The sequence below is a fragment of the Bacillus rossius genome, chromosome 10 (genome assembly GCF_032445375.1).
Source record: "Bacillus rossius redtenbacheri isolate Brsri chromosome 10, Brsri_v3, whole genome shotgun sequence".
Taxonomy (NCBI): Eukaryota; Metazoa; Arthropoda; class Insecta; order Phasmatodea; family Bacillidae; genus Bacillus; species Bacillus rossius.
In genome coordinates, this window is record NC_086337.1 from 33,950,267 (window position 1) to 33,967,311 (window position 17,045).

A 17,045-nucleotide genomic window follows, 5' to 3' on the forward strand; every position below is an offset into this window, starting at 1 on the left:
TTCGCGGGTTCATTTCGTGTTATGCTAAAATTAAAATAATTATACCTCAGCGCTGCTTCTACCACTGGTCCACTGCTAATCTGGAGGACTGAGGGCCAATTAGAGACCCTCGCTCAAAGAAGTGTCGAATCACAGGCCACCCAGTCGAGACGACTCACAAGTCAGCAGCCAATGAACAGTTTGGCATTTGCCCGAGTGTGTAGAGGATGTTGGAGTCTATCCTGGAGGTCATTGAACCCGCGAATTCCACGGGTCTCTAGTTATAACTAGAGACCGAAAAAATTCGCGGATTTATTTCGTCATAGGCTGAAATTCAAACATGTGTACAATTCTGCTGGTTATGCTATTGGCTCGCAGTTTAACTGGAGCTCTCTGGGCCAATGAGAGACTATCGACCAAAGAAGCGTCGAATCACAAGCTACCCATTGGAGACGCCTCGCAATTTAGTACCCAAATGAACACGCGTGTTTACTTGAGAAATGCAGAGGTTAATGGAGGCTATCCCAGAGGTCATTGAATCCGCGAATTTTTCCGGCCCCTAGTTATAACACAGACTCGTAAAAACCATTACTAGCTAACACAGCTTCGCAGGCAGTGTCGACTGCTGAAGTCGGCCTCGGGATGAACTCGGATACCGCCTGCTGAAGGAATTTCAGCAAATTGCTTTGCCTGTGGCTCCGCGGACAAAGTCGCATCGTGAGCCCTGCCGTGTGACTGATTGCTAGAGACCCGTGAATTTCGCGGGTTCAATGACCTCCAGGATAGACTCCAATATCCTCTACAAACTCGGATAAATGCCACTGTTCATTGGCTGTTGACTTGTGAGTCGTCTCGACTGGGTGGGCCTGTGATTCGACAGTTCTATGAGTGAGGGTCTCTCTAATTGGCCCTCGGTCCTCCAGATTAACAGAGAACCAATGACAGAAGCAGCACTGAGGTATAATTATTTGAATTCTAGCATAACACGAAATGAATCCGCGAAATTCACGGGTCTCTACTGATTTCAGACGGCCAGCGACGGCAACACGACGACCAGCACGCTGACTCTGCGGCCCTCCAAGGAGGACGCCGGCAGGTACCTGTCCTGCCGCGCCGAGAACACGGTCCTCTCCAGCGAGGCCCTGGAGGACGGCTGGAAGCTCGACATACAGTGTGAGTCCAGCGACTCAAGACGTTTGCATGTTTTCAGTTAAATGAAAATCGTAGATTTTTTTTTGCGGAAATTGTTTGGAGTTGCTCGACTGGGAGACTGGGGTAGGCACCAGAAGTGATGACTCCAGAGGGCATTGGGAGCATCCAACTTGCTGGTGAGCTGAGTGGAGTAGGGGGCCGGAGGTGGTGCATAAGCTGGGATGGGTAGCCTCAGCCCCTTTGCATAGCCAAAAGCTCTAATGCTCTTCCCGGTTGCGTATGCGGCGTATCCGCATCCACGCCCGTGGGGGCCCCAGGGCGGCAGGGCTGATTGGCTAAGAGCGCTGGGTTATCAAAGAAAAGGGGGGGGGGAAACCCTTATTCGTGACTTACTTATGTAGCTGCGTCGAGGCGGGAGTGGACCTTACCTATCTGGGAGTGGTGTCGCAGGTCGGGCACCCGGGCCTAAAAAAAAGGGCTGTAAACTGCTCGACAAGGAGCCCCCTTTGTCTAGTAGTTGGTGAGGAGACTAAGGCGACCCCGAGGTCCCCTCTGCCTGAACTCTGTGGCTACCACTATCCGATTAGGAAGGCGATTGTCGTTTGAAGTGTCGGAGCTGTTGCCAGCTCTAGTATCCAAGACATGACCCAACAGGTTCGCGGAAAGGGTGTTGGATGCGAATATATAGCCTCTCCAACCCAAGTGGCAACCCTCTGCCTCCACGTTGGCACCGCTGCTGGGGGAGGATCGTGGTGACTATGTTGAGACGGGTAGCCTCAACCTCTGGTCATAACACCTCCTTTGCGTGTACGGTGTATCCGTACCCACACCCGTGGGGGCCCCAGGCCGGTAAGGCCTAACGGCTAAGAGAGCTGGGTTATCAAACAAAAATACCTTTATGGTGAAGCTGCATCGAATGCGAATATTTTACCTTGAAGTCACCACCATCAGGAAACTAACTGCTACCTTTGGTAACGGCAACTGCAAGGTCAACCGAAACGTCCGTGAAATCTTTGACTTCGACATGACTTTAAACCAGAAGTCAAGCAACTTTAATCCAAATATTTTAAACCGATTTCATGGCCAGAAGCAGTAGTATATAAATGGGCAAATTGACTGGCCCTAGTACATGTGCGAGGAGCTGGAGCCAATACCGCCATATTGTATTTTGACGTCACAGCGGCCCTCTTGGTCTCAAAATTTCCCAAATTCTTAAATAATTCCCTGTTTCGAGAGATAAATTCCCATTTTGAGGGGAAAATACCCATTTTATTCCTAAAAAAATATATTCTAAAATTAGAAATTTAAATACCTCAAAAGATTTTTGCCTTTGAAATAACCAAATAATCTCAAAAAAGGCTTAAGAATACAAAAAGCAAACCGCTCTAACTACCGAGTCACGACCATGACCTTACCTGTAAAATTGGAATTCTTCAATTTTTGATAAAAAATTCCAAAAAAAAAAAAACAACCAAAAAATTAAAACATACTTACTTCAAATATTAAGTTACTTAGTCAATTTCAGCCCTTAGTTCGATTCCCGAAAAAAAAAAAGGTGTATTTTATAAATTAAAAAAATTAAAAATAATTTATTACATTTTAAATAAAATGTTAGTAAAATATTTTGCTTATGTTACACCCTATATCTTGGATTCTAGAACTTTGCATTTTTCGTTAGGCCGCCATATTGAAAATCCGAGATATTTGGGAAAAATTAAAAAATTCATAAACAATTTACTCAATTAACTTTTAATAAAAAAAAATTATGTGTGTCATGTTACCCCTCCCATAGCTAAGGTGACCACCTTTGCGAATTCAATCTTCCGGAAAATGTATATAAGAAAAAAAAAGTCACTCAAACAAGATATTTTCCACAAATAAATTTATTCAGCAGAGCTCACATTCGCTTTATTATAAAATCAGTTTCAATGCTCTGTAAAACGAAATATAAGAAGACCAGCAATGAATTTAATAAAACGAAAATTATAAATGAATACACAAATAAATGTTGAAAGCAAAATTTTGCATTAAATTTTTTTACTAACATTTGGAATTTTTTTTCCCCTCCCTTTTTGCCGCCCCTAATATGTGGCTTCCGTAGGTGGTCTCCTGACTCGTCTTATGGGTTCGCCGGCCCTGACTACCCTACACATTGTAATAGAGTTCGCGCATACTAAGCCCGCATGACAGGGGCCTTATAGCGCTGTAGTGGAATGAAATATTGAGGCCTTACTTGAGGCGCTCGGGTTTAAAGCCAGAAATCGCAGTTGGGTAAAAAGGGTAAATGCAGTGAAAAGTACATCCCCTAAGTGGGAAAAGACGGCATGGAAAATAATTAAGTGCATCACTGCCTGTTTGCTATTTAATTTTACGGCTTGGTATTGGCTTGGTACATTGACTACAGGACAACTGACACAAATTTGCAGATCGCAATCTTGCATTAAAAAAAACACATCTAATATAACTAATCATTACAACTACATTTTACACTTAATTTTGCAAACATTTAAGAAAGTTTAGATTTTCCCTAACAACTCCGTTAAAAGTAATCATGGATAACGTAGTTGTCTTTAAATGTTTTTTGCACATCCCCAACTCTTTTCGTCAAATCGGTCTCTAGTTGTGACGCTATAATCCGTGCCTAACATCCCGCACCACAGCATAAAAACGTCTAAGTCTCATTTGCAGTAAATGTAGTTTTCTCGCACAGCCCAACATGAAAAAGCAATAGAGTTTAGTTCGCGGCGTTAACGATTTCTGATGCTATCAAGGTCTCAGTTTGTGATCACTATAGTCGCTCTCTTTTCGTTCCATCGAAAACTCAACCCGATGTCTGATTGTTAATACCAAGTGCGTCGAGGCTTACTTTTTGTCCATGCAGCGTGGTGGATGACAGCCCCGGGCTGGGCACTGCTCGAAGCGTTGGTGAATGGAATACTGGCTTCCATTTTGCTGCAGCCCAAGACGCTTGCTCCCGCAAGCCGATGTGCACTCAACCAGCCGCTAGCCCCGTCAGTCCGCTAGCCAGCCGCAGTGGTCCGCTCGTTCACGCCTCCCCATGACGTCACACCGCTCCGCGCGCGGCGCGGTGTTGGCTCGTGGAAAAACAAACGCAGAGCCGCTAATGTCCGTAATGTTTTTTTAACCATACTTCAGGGCGAGTTTGAGACAAGCGCCAAACTATCTATAATATCATATAATATAATCTAAACCAAATCAATTTAAAAAGACGTTAATAATACAAAAGACGTTAAAACTACAAATTAATTATAAAAGTGAAACTAATGGAGGCGTAGCAAACGCCTCAATGTAAACATTCAAGTTGGCAAAGTGGTTGTCATGTGACGAACGCTCTAATGTGACGATAGACCACACAGTTTATGTCGCACTCATTTTCGAACGGAAACCATTGAAAAGAAAAAAAAAATTCTAAGCATTAAAGCCAATCAATGATTCGAAGTGAATATATTTTGTCTTATGACCTGCTGTTTCATCAAGAACTATCTGAAGAGGTTTTCGCTGTTTCCTTTATATGATTTATTTCCAATTAAGGTTTCACACACATCGGGATAAGGCAACTCACTTAAAAATATATATTTTTTTATATTTATATAATTTCAGAATTTTTTTTATGTATGAAAACTGTGCTTTATCTCACCTAGGGATGGTTTTAACACATAGAAAAAAAAACGAATTTTATTTAACGTTCGTTACATTTGAGCCTTCATAATCAATAACAATTATTCATCTCTTCGAAATTAAATGTCTCTGTGGTATTCTTTTTTTATAGCCTCAAAAACAGTAATTTATGTTTTTTCTCAAGAATTCCTACAGTTCAATCTTTTCGTGATATCAATTTCGATATCCCACTGTCCCGCGCGAAACAAATCATTCATGTCTCGTGTCGTGCTGCCGAAAAGTCCCTTGTTCGTTTTTCCACCTCCTAGGCGCAGCTGTTACCTAACCCATTTTTTTTTCTTTCGTCCGAAAAAGGGTTGACAAAAGGAATCTGGCGATCGGAACTGTTTGGACAAGGTGGGATTTGCGAAGAGGAGAAGGGCGTGGAGGAATTTTTCTTTCTTCTCTAACCTTCCTTTCTGCTTGTTCGCGGGAGAGGGAATGCTGTGGAATGAAATACAATGAGTTGTGACTGGTAGATTTATCGGGCAATTTTCTCGAGTAGGACGAGGGAGAAAAGGACCAAAAAAAAAAAAGGTGGGTGTTGAGGGTAGGGAAGTATACGGGGTTAAAGTCGGCAAAGAAAGCACGAAATTCGTCGGTGTCCCAGATACGTGCCTAGTCAGGATGTCCGTCCGGAGACCGGACAAACCCGCTCCACGCCCGTCCGAGAGCTGTCGATTTACAGCCCGGAGTCCACCGTCCGTCATGGAATTTGCCACTGCAGCCGTCATAAGACTGTTCGGCGCCGGCTGAAACCCCTTTAAGTTCGCACGAATGGAAAGAATACCTCAACTACTCGAAGTTCTCTAACGCAGAACATTCATCACCGAAGTTACCATTGGAGAGACTACAACGGGCACTAAGTTCAGATGTTCTCGTCTCACTATTGACATTTCTTCTTGAACATTTCTTTCAAACATAAGTTAATATATATATATATATATATATATATATATCGTCACTCTACGGCACTTTTTTTTTTAAACCAAAAAATACTGATTTGTATTGTGTTAACTTAGTAATTCTCCCGGCATAAACAAAAACACTAATCGAAAGCTCGATAAGCAGGCAGTTTTAAATCTTACATCAGTTTTTCTTTTAAATAATACAAATGAGCAAGATAATATCCTCGAAAACTCTAGCTATAGGCCTACACCTTGATCTCGTAAATTTAATTTACAAAGAAAAGAATTAGCGGAAAGCTGGCTTCATCGAAAATTACAGCAACTAAATAAAACTTCCTGAATATATTATAAGAATATTTTTAATGCTCCTTTACTTTTGCAAACAAAAAAAATTTGCTTACATAAAAAAATGTTTGGTTATGATCCTTTTCCCCCCATTATTTACTTCGATTTAAAGGTAAATTTTATTATTTCACTGATTATTGCATTTTTTTTGCTTCGTGATGATTAGCCATGTACATTTTTTTGTGAAAAATTAAGTTATTGCGAAATATTTTATGTTTTTTTAATTATTATATGTAGTGTTAAGTTTTAGAGAAGTAATTAATTTAATATATACTATAAAATTAAATTAAGTATGAGTAATGCAAAGTTAATTAAGGATTTTTTTTAGTGGCTGGAAACTTTCCAAGAACATTCACCGTAAAACGATACCAGAATATCCGATCTTGAAGAAGCACCAGTATTGATTTTGTAGCAGATACGGAGAAAGCCTTATATCTCCTCGAACGAGACATCTAAGCCTTCTACTGCGCCTTACTCGATCAAACGTGTTGTTACCGAGGAAAGGCGATTTTTCTTCTTCCTCCTGTTTCCGTTCGAGTCACTTTAACCAGCACTTTTTCAATTTGCTAGCACCACAGTTGTGTGACTGGCGTTCTTTACTGCTACTTCAAGAGGAAAATAGATTGCCTCTTTTAACAATGTTTTTGGTATTGAATAAAGTTTAATTTCTTTCATTAAAAAATCTGTGTTTTTTATACTAAGTGACAACAATTCAATCTGCTTAAAATATCAGGAACAACATTTTATGAATATTATGCAGGCGAAAAAAATTTAATACTTCTTATAAAGAAACATTTGTATAATTTTATCTAAACACTTCTTCCTTACTTTCTTCGTGCAACTTTTATTATTATTATTTAAAGGTACATTATAAGTACATTTTAAAGTGACACGTCACAGCTTAAATTTTTTTTAAGAAGATCATAGGTATTTTTGTGAAGATTGTTTGTGTGTGAAAATTTTCACAGGTGTAAATATATGTTCTCTTGTATAAACGTTCATGTAGTACATGTTTTTCAGAGTGTATTTTTTTTCATGCGAATTGTTTTAAAATAGACGATAGATGAATAAGCGATATTTTTTTTATTTTATTAATTTTAATAGTCGCATTAACTTTGTAAAAATCAATACCTTTTTAATATATACATACTTCACATATTTTCCAAAATTGTGAAACTAATTAAATTCTTTTTTTTTCTTTTCAGAATTATAAATAGTAAAATTTATACACATTTAACTATATAAAATGAATAACATGCACACTCCAATCGTACGCAATACATGTTAAATAATTACTTTAGTTCTATCTCGGTTCTAAATATTTTTATATTAATTTTAACAAAAAAAAAGGTTTTCTTAAATTATTGTTCTCACACAGATATTTTAAACAGATATTCGTTAATTATTATAAAACTTGTGAAATGTCGTGCCATTATTTGTTTAAAAAATAAATTTTGCTAAATTTTGCACGCAATTTATTACACCAGGTAAATATCCGTTCAAAATTATAATGACAGACAACCAAAACAAAGCGTATTATCGTGTGAAATTTAATAATATCAATGACGGGGAAAACAAATCAAATCAGTATAACATGTAAGACTTAACCTTACTATTGTTCTTTGTAGATACATATATACTAATAATAAAGCTTTTGGATGAAATTAATATATATACATATAAATATTGAAAATTGTTACTTCTATGGTATTAAAAATGGATATTTTGGAATTTTTATTAGTTTGTCTGTTCCGGCATCACACGTAAACTACTTGATGAAATATTTGATAAATTATTTTTGTTAATTTAAACACTAGGCTATATATGATTAAAGAATTCCACCTGTAAATGATTAAAAAAAGGGGCAATTATGGTATTATCTGCAAAGCTTATCAAGATTAAAAAAAGGTATTAGGTACCAAAGTAAATCACAACTAAACACCCAATTAGAAATTTTAAGATTTGGCGAAATTCAATTCCTAATGGGTGAAGAAAGGTGTAACTTAGGTTTAAAAATAATTAATTAAATCTCAGAAGCTAAATAAGCACAAGAAAAAAGATTGAGTACCGATAATAAACATTCAAAAACAATGGGCCACAATTTTATCATTTTTTGAAGTTCAACGTCTAAGGGGGTAAATAAGGGGTAAATATAGTTTTAATCAAATAGTTATAGCTCTCAAGTTGATCAAGCATAAGAGAATATATTGATTACCAATAATAAACATTCCAAAAAAACCAACCCCTGTAGTTACATTTTGCCAAGTGCAACCCCTAAAGAAAAAAAGAAATAAATATTGTATTAAGTTAGAAGAATATATTTATACATCTAGTCATCCATAAAATATGATATAGGGTGTCAATAATAAACATACGAAAGCTACCAACTACAACTAAACCGTTTTGCTAATTTCAACCCTTAATAGGGGTACTTAAGGTTATAAGATATTTAATTATATGTCCGAACTAATCTAGAATCAAAAAAAATATATTGGGCATCAATAATAAGCATATGAAAACTACCAACAAACAGTTCAACTATTTTGCGAAATTCATCCTTTTAAGGCGTCAAAAAGAGTTAAATGTTGTTTTAAATATTTAATTATATTTTCTAATATGTTCATACAAAGAAAACTATATTGGGTTTGAATAAAAAAAACCATACTGTACCAATAATAAATATACGAATAATACCTACCACAATTCTACCATTTAGAGAAATTATTTTTCTAAGGGGTAAAATTGAGGTAAATATTCAGTAAGATACATAATTTTATCTGCGAACATAATCAAGCATTAGAAAAGATTTTCTGTATCGTTAATAAACATACGAAAACTATATTAATGAAAATTTACCATTTTACAAAATTCATCCAAGATAGCTGTCGGTCATTGAACCCCATACACAAACCACAGTCGGAAGCCTGCAATAGATTCAGCTATTACACACCATTTTAGTACTTAATTATTTTCGCTCTAACAATCGTACGTAAAAAATAATAAGCCAACCTATTTACCATCGCGCCATGTGTAACAGAATCTCGGACGCCATCGGAGGAGAAAACGAAAAATCTTTGGATTAACATTACATTAACCTTCCACAGTTTACCGAAACGATTTAAAGCAAATTATGTGGCCGACTGGTGACAGAACTCGTAGAAACGTCCCGAAATAAACGGCTACTATTCTGGAAGTCCCGTGTTCTTTAATTCCAGCAGTCCTTGGGTAAATTGCGCCTTTTTTATGCCTCACTTCATTGCTGGAATAACTTTTCACTATAAAACATGGCCGATTCTTCTGTGGTTGTGTGTTTACTGTCTCAAATTATCTCGCTGCACATGAGGCACTAAGATAAAGTGCAATAGAAAAAATATGCAAAATATTGTTGTGAATTACTAATTAAGACCATTACAAAATTTAATTTTTAAAATATCTTGTACGTATTTTGGAATACACAACATCAAACAGTCCAAAAAACACGTAGTAAAATTTAATACCAAATAAGAAAGAAATAATAAAATATTATTTTTAACCTTACTTTCCTACAGTTAATTGATATTTTTCATTGTTTTGTCTAGTATTTATTTAACAGTATATCAGGAAGATATATACAACAAAACCTTACTTAACGTGATATTTTAATGTACAAAAATCATCACGAATGTGAATATATTTGTATTGTGATTCAATACGGAATTATTTGTAGTATGAAGGATTCGAGTTACAGGAAGTGGTTAGTTAAACTTCAACTAGCAACTTAACACACTAGTCATTTTGTCGACCGTAAAATACAGCCTTGTGTCAACTGCCTACAAAGAAGCGACTAGCGAAACATACTGTTGCAAACTGCACAAATTTCAGTAATATTGATTAAACAGCCAAAAAGAAAAACAGAACCTATGGTATCAGCTAAATTAGCATTTGAGCAAAACTATAGCAGTAAAATAGTACACAAAATTACAGACTTGTTTATAACAATATTTGTATCTACTTTAGAACACAACCAAAATACAAAATATTTTTTTTACTGTCAAGTATTATACATTTTTAACCTTTTAAATAAAATATTAAAATAGATCAATAAAAAATAAATATTCTTGATGAAAATGCAATCCTATGTTTAGATTGTACTTATTAGTTTATTTATTAAAAGTAATTCCAATTTTTCATTGTAAATTCTTAAGTAGAGTAATTTTCATATGTTAATCTTTATAGGTTAATGCATTTTTAAAACCTTTAAAGAAAACATATTTTCGACAAAGACGATAAGTAAAAAAAAGTATGTAGTTTGTCGATTATGTACGCTAAAACTTAACCGACACTAGAATATTAGTTGTGCTGGACCTCTGAAAATTTTTATTTTATGTTACTAAAATATAATTACTATAAAAATAATAAAAAATTATAAACCAAAAAATTAAAACTACATTTTTAAATAAATTTTCAAACATAATTAGTTTGGAGAAAACGTACCAAAAATGATTTTATCTACAAAAAAACATTTGTGGTCATAATATAAAGAATGAAATATATCATACTGCAAACTTTGCTACACATAATTATAATATATACTGAAATATTTGTGTATAAGCACGTTTTGTATAAAAAGATAGGTTGACCCATGAAGTTCTATGATATCTAGGCTGAGGAGCAGAGATAAAGTTTAGAGACTGGAGTAAAACAAGATTCTCCAATTAGAGGAGTTTACTGTGAGGAAAAACCAAATTTATTATTCTATTAATTCCACTTTAATGGCCTGATCCTTCTTGGCTAATATCGCGCCAACCATTTATCACTTGATAATAGTCGGGGGTCTGAAATTCCAGGTTATCTGGTACCTGGTAGATAAGCCCTCCTTGAAATCCCAGTGTTGATTACATGATGCTGAATTTCGCCAGAGAAACGAGTGATAATTCACGGAAATTACTGTTGACTGTCAAGATGGGTTCACAAGTAAATAAATAACAGCTTTTAAATTAAGTTGTGTACATCTTACTCAGAACATTCTTTAGGTGTTTTGCTTTCTTAAATTAATTATATTAAAAATATTTTACTTTAATACAATTTATGTAATTTTTAGTAGCTATGGTTTAGTAGTCACAAAATTCATCGATAGTTTTACAGTAGAAATAAAGTATTTTTTTAGTATAAAACATTTGAATTATCTCACACAGCAGATAAAACAGTAGAAATCAGCAGATTTTATATAATTTGAAAAATTTAAACTTCTCTTACGGAAAGTTACATCCTTTGTGACAACTTATGCAAGTGGCCCCGACAAGAATACGTTTCCCAAGTAAGTCGGGACGGAAAATAACTGGCTGGATATTTGCACACGGATTTCTTGGGTAAAATATAATTCTCTAACAGTCAAGTATAAAAATATGGCATGTGTTTGAATGTAGGTTTAATTCTTTAATTATGTGTAAAACATTACATAACTTGACACATGTATGACAGTTCTCAAAAGGAATGCCAATAGATTCCATTTCCAAACTTTCACTTGCAAAGCAACACATGGCGTTAGTTTCAGAACACAACCGCATCAACGAGTTGTTTCACGTACACCGTTGACAGAACAACAGTCGTTATACTTTTAAAACGGATCAAATTTGAGACGTATTCAACGACATAGGCTGTACTTTACGGGGCGGAAATGCGGCTGGTGAGTTGTAGCAAAGCCGGGCTGCTATTCGCTCCAGACCATACGAACTTGCCTCTTGGCTGTGGCGTGTCCAATCCCCTCCTTCGACACAGCGATGCCAGCTTGTTCTGAACGCATGCCCCGAGAGTTCAGAGCTAGGACCTCAGTTCACTTAAGCTGGAGAGATATAAATGGGAAGACGCCATATTTGTTTAAATAACTTTCAGGCCAAATAATTTTTGACGTGACGTCTAATAAATCGATGAACGCCGGCTGCACGCACGAAAAAGTGTCCCGTTACGCACATTGTTCCGTTACGCTGTGTCCCGTTACGCTCATTGTACGCTTGCGCCGCATCTATCTCTCTTCCACTCGATTGGCCTATGCGTCCGAGGAGAAGAAAGACAGCGGCAGCACACAACTTTTTTCTTATAATTCGCAAAACTTGGCTTCGTTAAAGCATTATTTGTAACTAGCTGAAGTACCCGGCGTTGCCCGGGATAAACCCCCACTGGGAACTAATGTAACGCCCCCGAAAATTTTTTAATGGTGACGAAGAATGCATAAAAAATCCAATAGCTGTGGTCATGGAGATGAAGGAAACGTCAACGTGTTATCTTATTTATTTTGAGTATCTTTACGAAATTACATCATAGTAGCTTTTTAAAAAATCAATTTACCACCCATTTTCTTTTTTTAGGGATGTAATTAAAAAAAAAATCCCTTCTTAGTGTACCCCTAGGGCACCCGTGGAATATTTGCTCCAAATTTCAAATCTCTAGGTCCACAGATTTAGGCCGTGCATTGTCTATCAGTCAATCAGTATTAAGAGTTTTTTAAAGTAGACTAGCCGTGTGCTCGATGGGAAAGTATTTGATCCTCATCTTTGATGAATTAGCAAAAACGCTTTTACAAGTGACTTTTTTTTTACAAAAATAAGTTTAAACGCCTATTTCCATATTTCCAACTTCAAAAATGACATACTTCCGTAAAATACTTTCTTCCCCTATTTGACCCCTTTAGAGGCTGAATTTTAAAATATCCTTTCTCAGAGCTCACCTACGTTATATAAGTAACTCCTATGCAACATTTCATGACTCTAGACCCACCGGTTCAAGATGTGAGTTGTTTCTCAGTCTGTGTCAAGAGATTATTAAGTATATTAATTGGAACGCGTGATGTTACTAGTCATTATCTGCTACAATTAGTTTATCCTGTGAAGTGACTGATGTTTAGTATTGAAGACGTTTTTGATAATGACTGCAGCTGTAGTAAATCTGTCAATGTATACTTTGTAATGGTCTTTACAAATTCATTCACAAGTGTTATCTGCTTTACCGAAGGCTAACTTTCAAAATTAAACTTTAAAAATGTGTCATGCCATAGAGACTATTTGAACCCAACATTATGTATTTCGGGTCATAAGCTCAGTTAATGGGTAAAGGCAATTTCCCGGAACTCTTTCATCAGCAAAACTAAAAATTCTGGTTGTTGTTTTCCAATTTCTTCCTGTAATATTTTTCTTTCAAGCCACATGACCTCAGAAAACAAAATATGTTTCCAGGGAGAGATCTTCTGTAAGTTAGAATTTTTACCTCCACTCAAAAGTCAAATATATACCAAGAGCAACAACCCTTAGTAGAGGAGAGAGATCAATTATTTGGTTTTGAGAATCGATGTAATGGTTTTTGAACTCGATGCAACTTTTTTTCTTTACGAATCTAGATTAATTTTTTTTTTTCGAAATCATTTTAAATGAACACTTATTTTTGTAAATTGCATCAATTTGCCTACTACCTAACTTCACGTTGAACATTATGTGAAATTCTAACAGCTGTTTTCTGCATAATCTTTATTTTTCCTGAATTCTCTTTTAGGAACAAATGTAATACCAAAATTTTTAGTTCAGAGGAAGCATAAACTAGTAAGTCCACAGTAATTCTTTTTCTGGGGTCGCATGAGTTATCAGGCAGTATTCGCAGTTTTGCGGGAGTAGCATTACATATAAGTATTGTATTTGCTTATTAAACCCAACATTCTTTTAAAGTCTTTTAAAGTCTTAAAGTCAACATTCTTTTAAAGTTCTTTTAAAGTATTATTCACAAAGTAATGTACGGAGATAGCATTTAGTAAAGTTTTAAAAACTTTAAAGGTAAAGGGTATACCAATTAGTGTTTAACACATCATATGAAATAATTTGTTAACTTTTTCAAATAAAGACCTTGTTTTGATAATTATTACTTTCTTGGGTTCCAGATGTTCCGGAGGTCAAGATAAATTTGGGCACGTCGCTCAACCCTAACACCATCCGAGAAGGGACGGACGTTTATTTTGACTGCACGATCAATGCCCATCCACCGATATACAAGGTTGAGTGGAGGCACAATGTGAGTATCCATAAACATGGACATCTCACTACGGGCTTAAACGGATTTGCTTTTACAATCTTTATAAACATCTTTGAATTATTTCTCACAGTCAGTGTGTCAATAAAAACTGCTTAAAGGCGTTTATAACCCAGACTTAAACAATAATACCGTCGATATTGCTTAGATATTTAAAAAAAATGGAATACGTACACTAAAAATATTCTTTTTACATTGATTAATATTTTTAAACCATAGTTTGTTAGACGTATAAAAATTTTTAAAAAATTTCTAATTATCAGATTAACTAAAAATGTGGGATTTAAAAACCCTTTATGTAAACCTTTAAGCTAAAAATGTTTTCAAGGGATGTGACCTCAACTATAAAAAAAATAAAAGTATTATTTCCTTGAATTAAAATATAAAACGACTTGGGCCTCAGTCCTTTTCCCTCTTCCTTAAAAGTAAAATGTATTTAATGAAATGATATATCACCGAAAATACCTTAGTGAAATGTGTGTTACGTCACCTAAAAGAAAAAAAAAATTCGCGAGGAAATCTCATAGAATAAAGTTCAGTAAGCATTGCACGAAAAGCCTAGAACTGGAATTTGGTTTTTATTAATGAATTGCATTTTCTATTTAAATTTCGTTATGTAAAACCATAGTACTTCTGTAACATAGAGTAGGACAAATTTGTTAATGCACCAAACCTTTTTAATAGTTTTTTTTAGCGTAACACTCATCATGATTTCTAGAGACTGAACTACTCTAAGAAATGCTGTAGGTTCACTTATTATGTCAAACAGTAACATTATTTTATAAAACCAAGAATATTTCAAAAAAATTTTAAAATATTTTTGGTAGATAAAAACATAGAAAAGTAATTTATTATTTAAATTTCATGTAAAAATAAGTAACATATTTACAAAAAAAGTTGGTGTTTTTAAACGGTTTGATGTTTTTATGCACCAATGAAAAATTTACATTAGAAGGGTTCATGAACTATCGTTATTATAGATCTTTTTTAATGTAAACAGATTACCAAAATATATTTGATGGTTATTAATATTTTTGTTTCTTAGCGAAATTTGTCTTCAAGAGAGCAAAACGTATTTCTACGTGTATCAAAGATTATGTGTTGCAGAAAAAAACCCTGAGCCACAACACCAGTCAGAGAGTGCTGATCAGCAACCAGTCCCTAGTGCTGCAGGGCGTGAGCAGGGCCAGTGCTGGGAACTACACGTGTGTCGGCTACAACACCGAGGGGGACGGCGAGAGCGCACCTTTCTACCTGAACGTCATGTGTGAGTACAAGAATTCAACACCCCAGACAGAGGAGTGCTTGTTACGTGCCAAAACCTGGAAACCTTTTGTGAATACTTGGCACACGGTGAGACATAGATACAGGAGATGGCACGCCCATCCTAAAGACTTTAAGGCAAACAACACATTCGGACCCACCAAACTTAAGTCAATCTTTCTGATGGACTTGGTGACCCAAAAGGCCTGAAACCATTCACTCTGATAGAACCTGGCCCGATTGGAGCACTTCCATACTTCTGCTACAATGCTACAATCAATCCTGGGCTTTCAGGACCAACCTTTCCTTTATGGATCAACGATTTCTAAATTACTGCATGTATTGTGTCACACATCATTTGGTCATGCTGTAATCTGATCCTGGGTTTTCAGGGCAAACCTTTCTCTTAACGGGAAAACACTTTGTACATTACTGCATGTACTGTGTTGCATGTCACTTTGGACGTCCTCCAATCTGATTCTGGGCTTTCAGGGCCAACATTTCTTTTTATCGATGTACGATTTCTACGTCACTGAATGTGGCTCGCAGATGCCCCGACGTGCCGACCCAGCCAGACGAGGGTGCACGGCGTGGCCAAGCAGGAGAAGGTGAACATATCGTGCGAGGTGGAGGCCAACCCCTCCCAGGTCACCTTCCGCTGGATGTTCAACAACTCGGCGGAGGCGGTGGATGTTCCATCGGCGCACATCCACCTGCAGGGGACCTCCAGCGTGGTCTCCTACACGCCCATGACGGACCTGGACTACGGCACTCTCCTGTGCTGGGCCGCCAACACCATCGGCAACCAGCGCAAGCCCTGCGTCTTTCACATCATCCCCGCTGGTGAGTTCACGTTGATTACGTGATCACTGCATGATTTTTTTTTAGTGATGACATCTTTGGCATGGCATTTTAATTAGCAACTCAGTAATCTTTTTTTGGCGCAAAGAATATTGCCCTTGTATCATTTTTCAGTGTACTTCATATGTTTTTATTAACAAGATATAAATGTTGCAAGTAGCTTGGTTTCTGGGTTGCAGCTGTGTCCAAGGCGAATATATCACCCACATTTCGATTCACATTGCAGTCGCCATCATCAGGGTAGAGTTATCTACTGAGGTTATTACAAGTTCTTCTGCCTTTATTATTCTCGCCTGAGAGTAGTGTTTTCCGATTGGTTGCAGCTCTGGGCCCATCACAGCCTTCCTTTCGTCTGGTTTGCCTGTTGGTTTGGTCAATCGTAGCTGGGCTTCTGTGATTGGCTGGGGGTTCTGGCAAATCAGTGGCCTCTTCTCTTCTGATTGGCAGGGCTGGTTGGTCAACCAGAGGCTACCTGAATTTTTTTTATATGCAGAGCTAGGTTATGAGGTTTTCTGAAGAGTGGATCCCATATTCTGCCTAATTTTTTGCCATCTTCTCTATTTATGTTTGCTGGGTGTTTTAAAATTTCTACTGATTCTCGAATTTATCTTTTCTTGTATTGTAGGATGTTGGCTATGGTGTGGAATTGGTCGAAATCAATGCGGTCTTGTTTCTCATGAGTGTTCTGCTACAGCTGATCATGCGTTTCCATGTTTATGGTCGCTGATATGTTCTTTAACCTTTGTGATTATTCGTCTGCCAGTTTGTCCTATATATACCTTACCACAAGAACATGGAATCTTCTATACA

General features: G+C 36.5%; 1 protein-coding gene across 1 annotated transcript in view; it reads left to right on the plus strand.

The window, feature by feature from the left end:
• Positions 1-17,045, plus strand: part of LOC134536314 (hemicentin-1-like) — a 382,069-nt gene that overhangs the window by 360,974 nt on the left and 4,050 nt on the right. The window contains exons 7-10 of the mRNA XM_063376066.1: positions 1,008-1,152; positions 13,963-14,093; positions 15,219-15,378; positions 15,924-16,217. Coding sequence (XP_063232136.1) covers positions 1,008-1,152; positions 13,963-14,093; positions 15,219-15,378; positions 15,924-16,217 — 730 coding nt within the window. The remainder of the gene's footprint in view (positions 1-1,007; positions 1,153-13,962; positions 14,094-15,218; positions 15,379-15,923; positions 16,218-17,045) is intronic.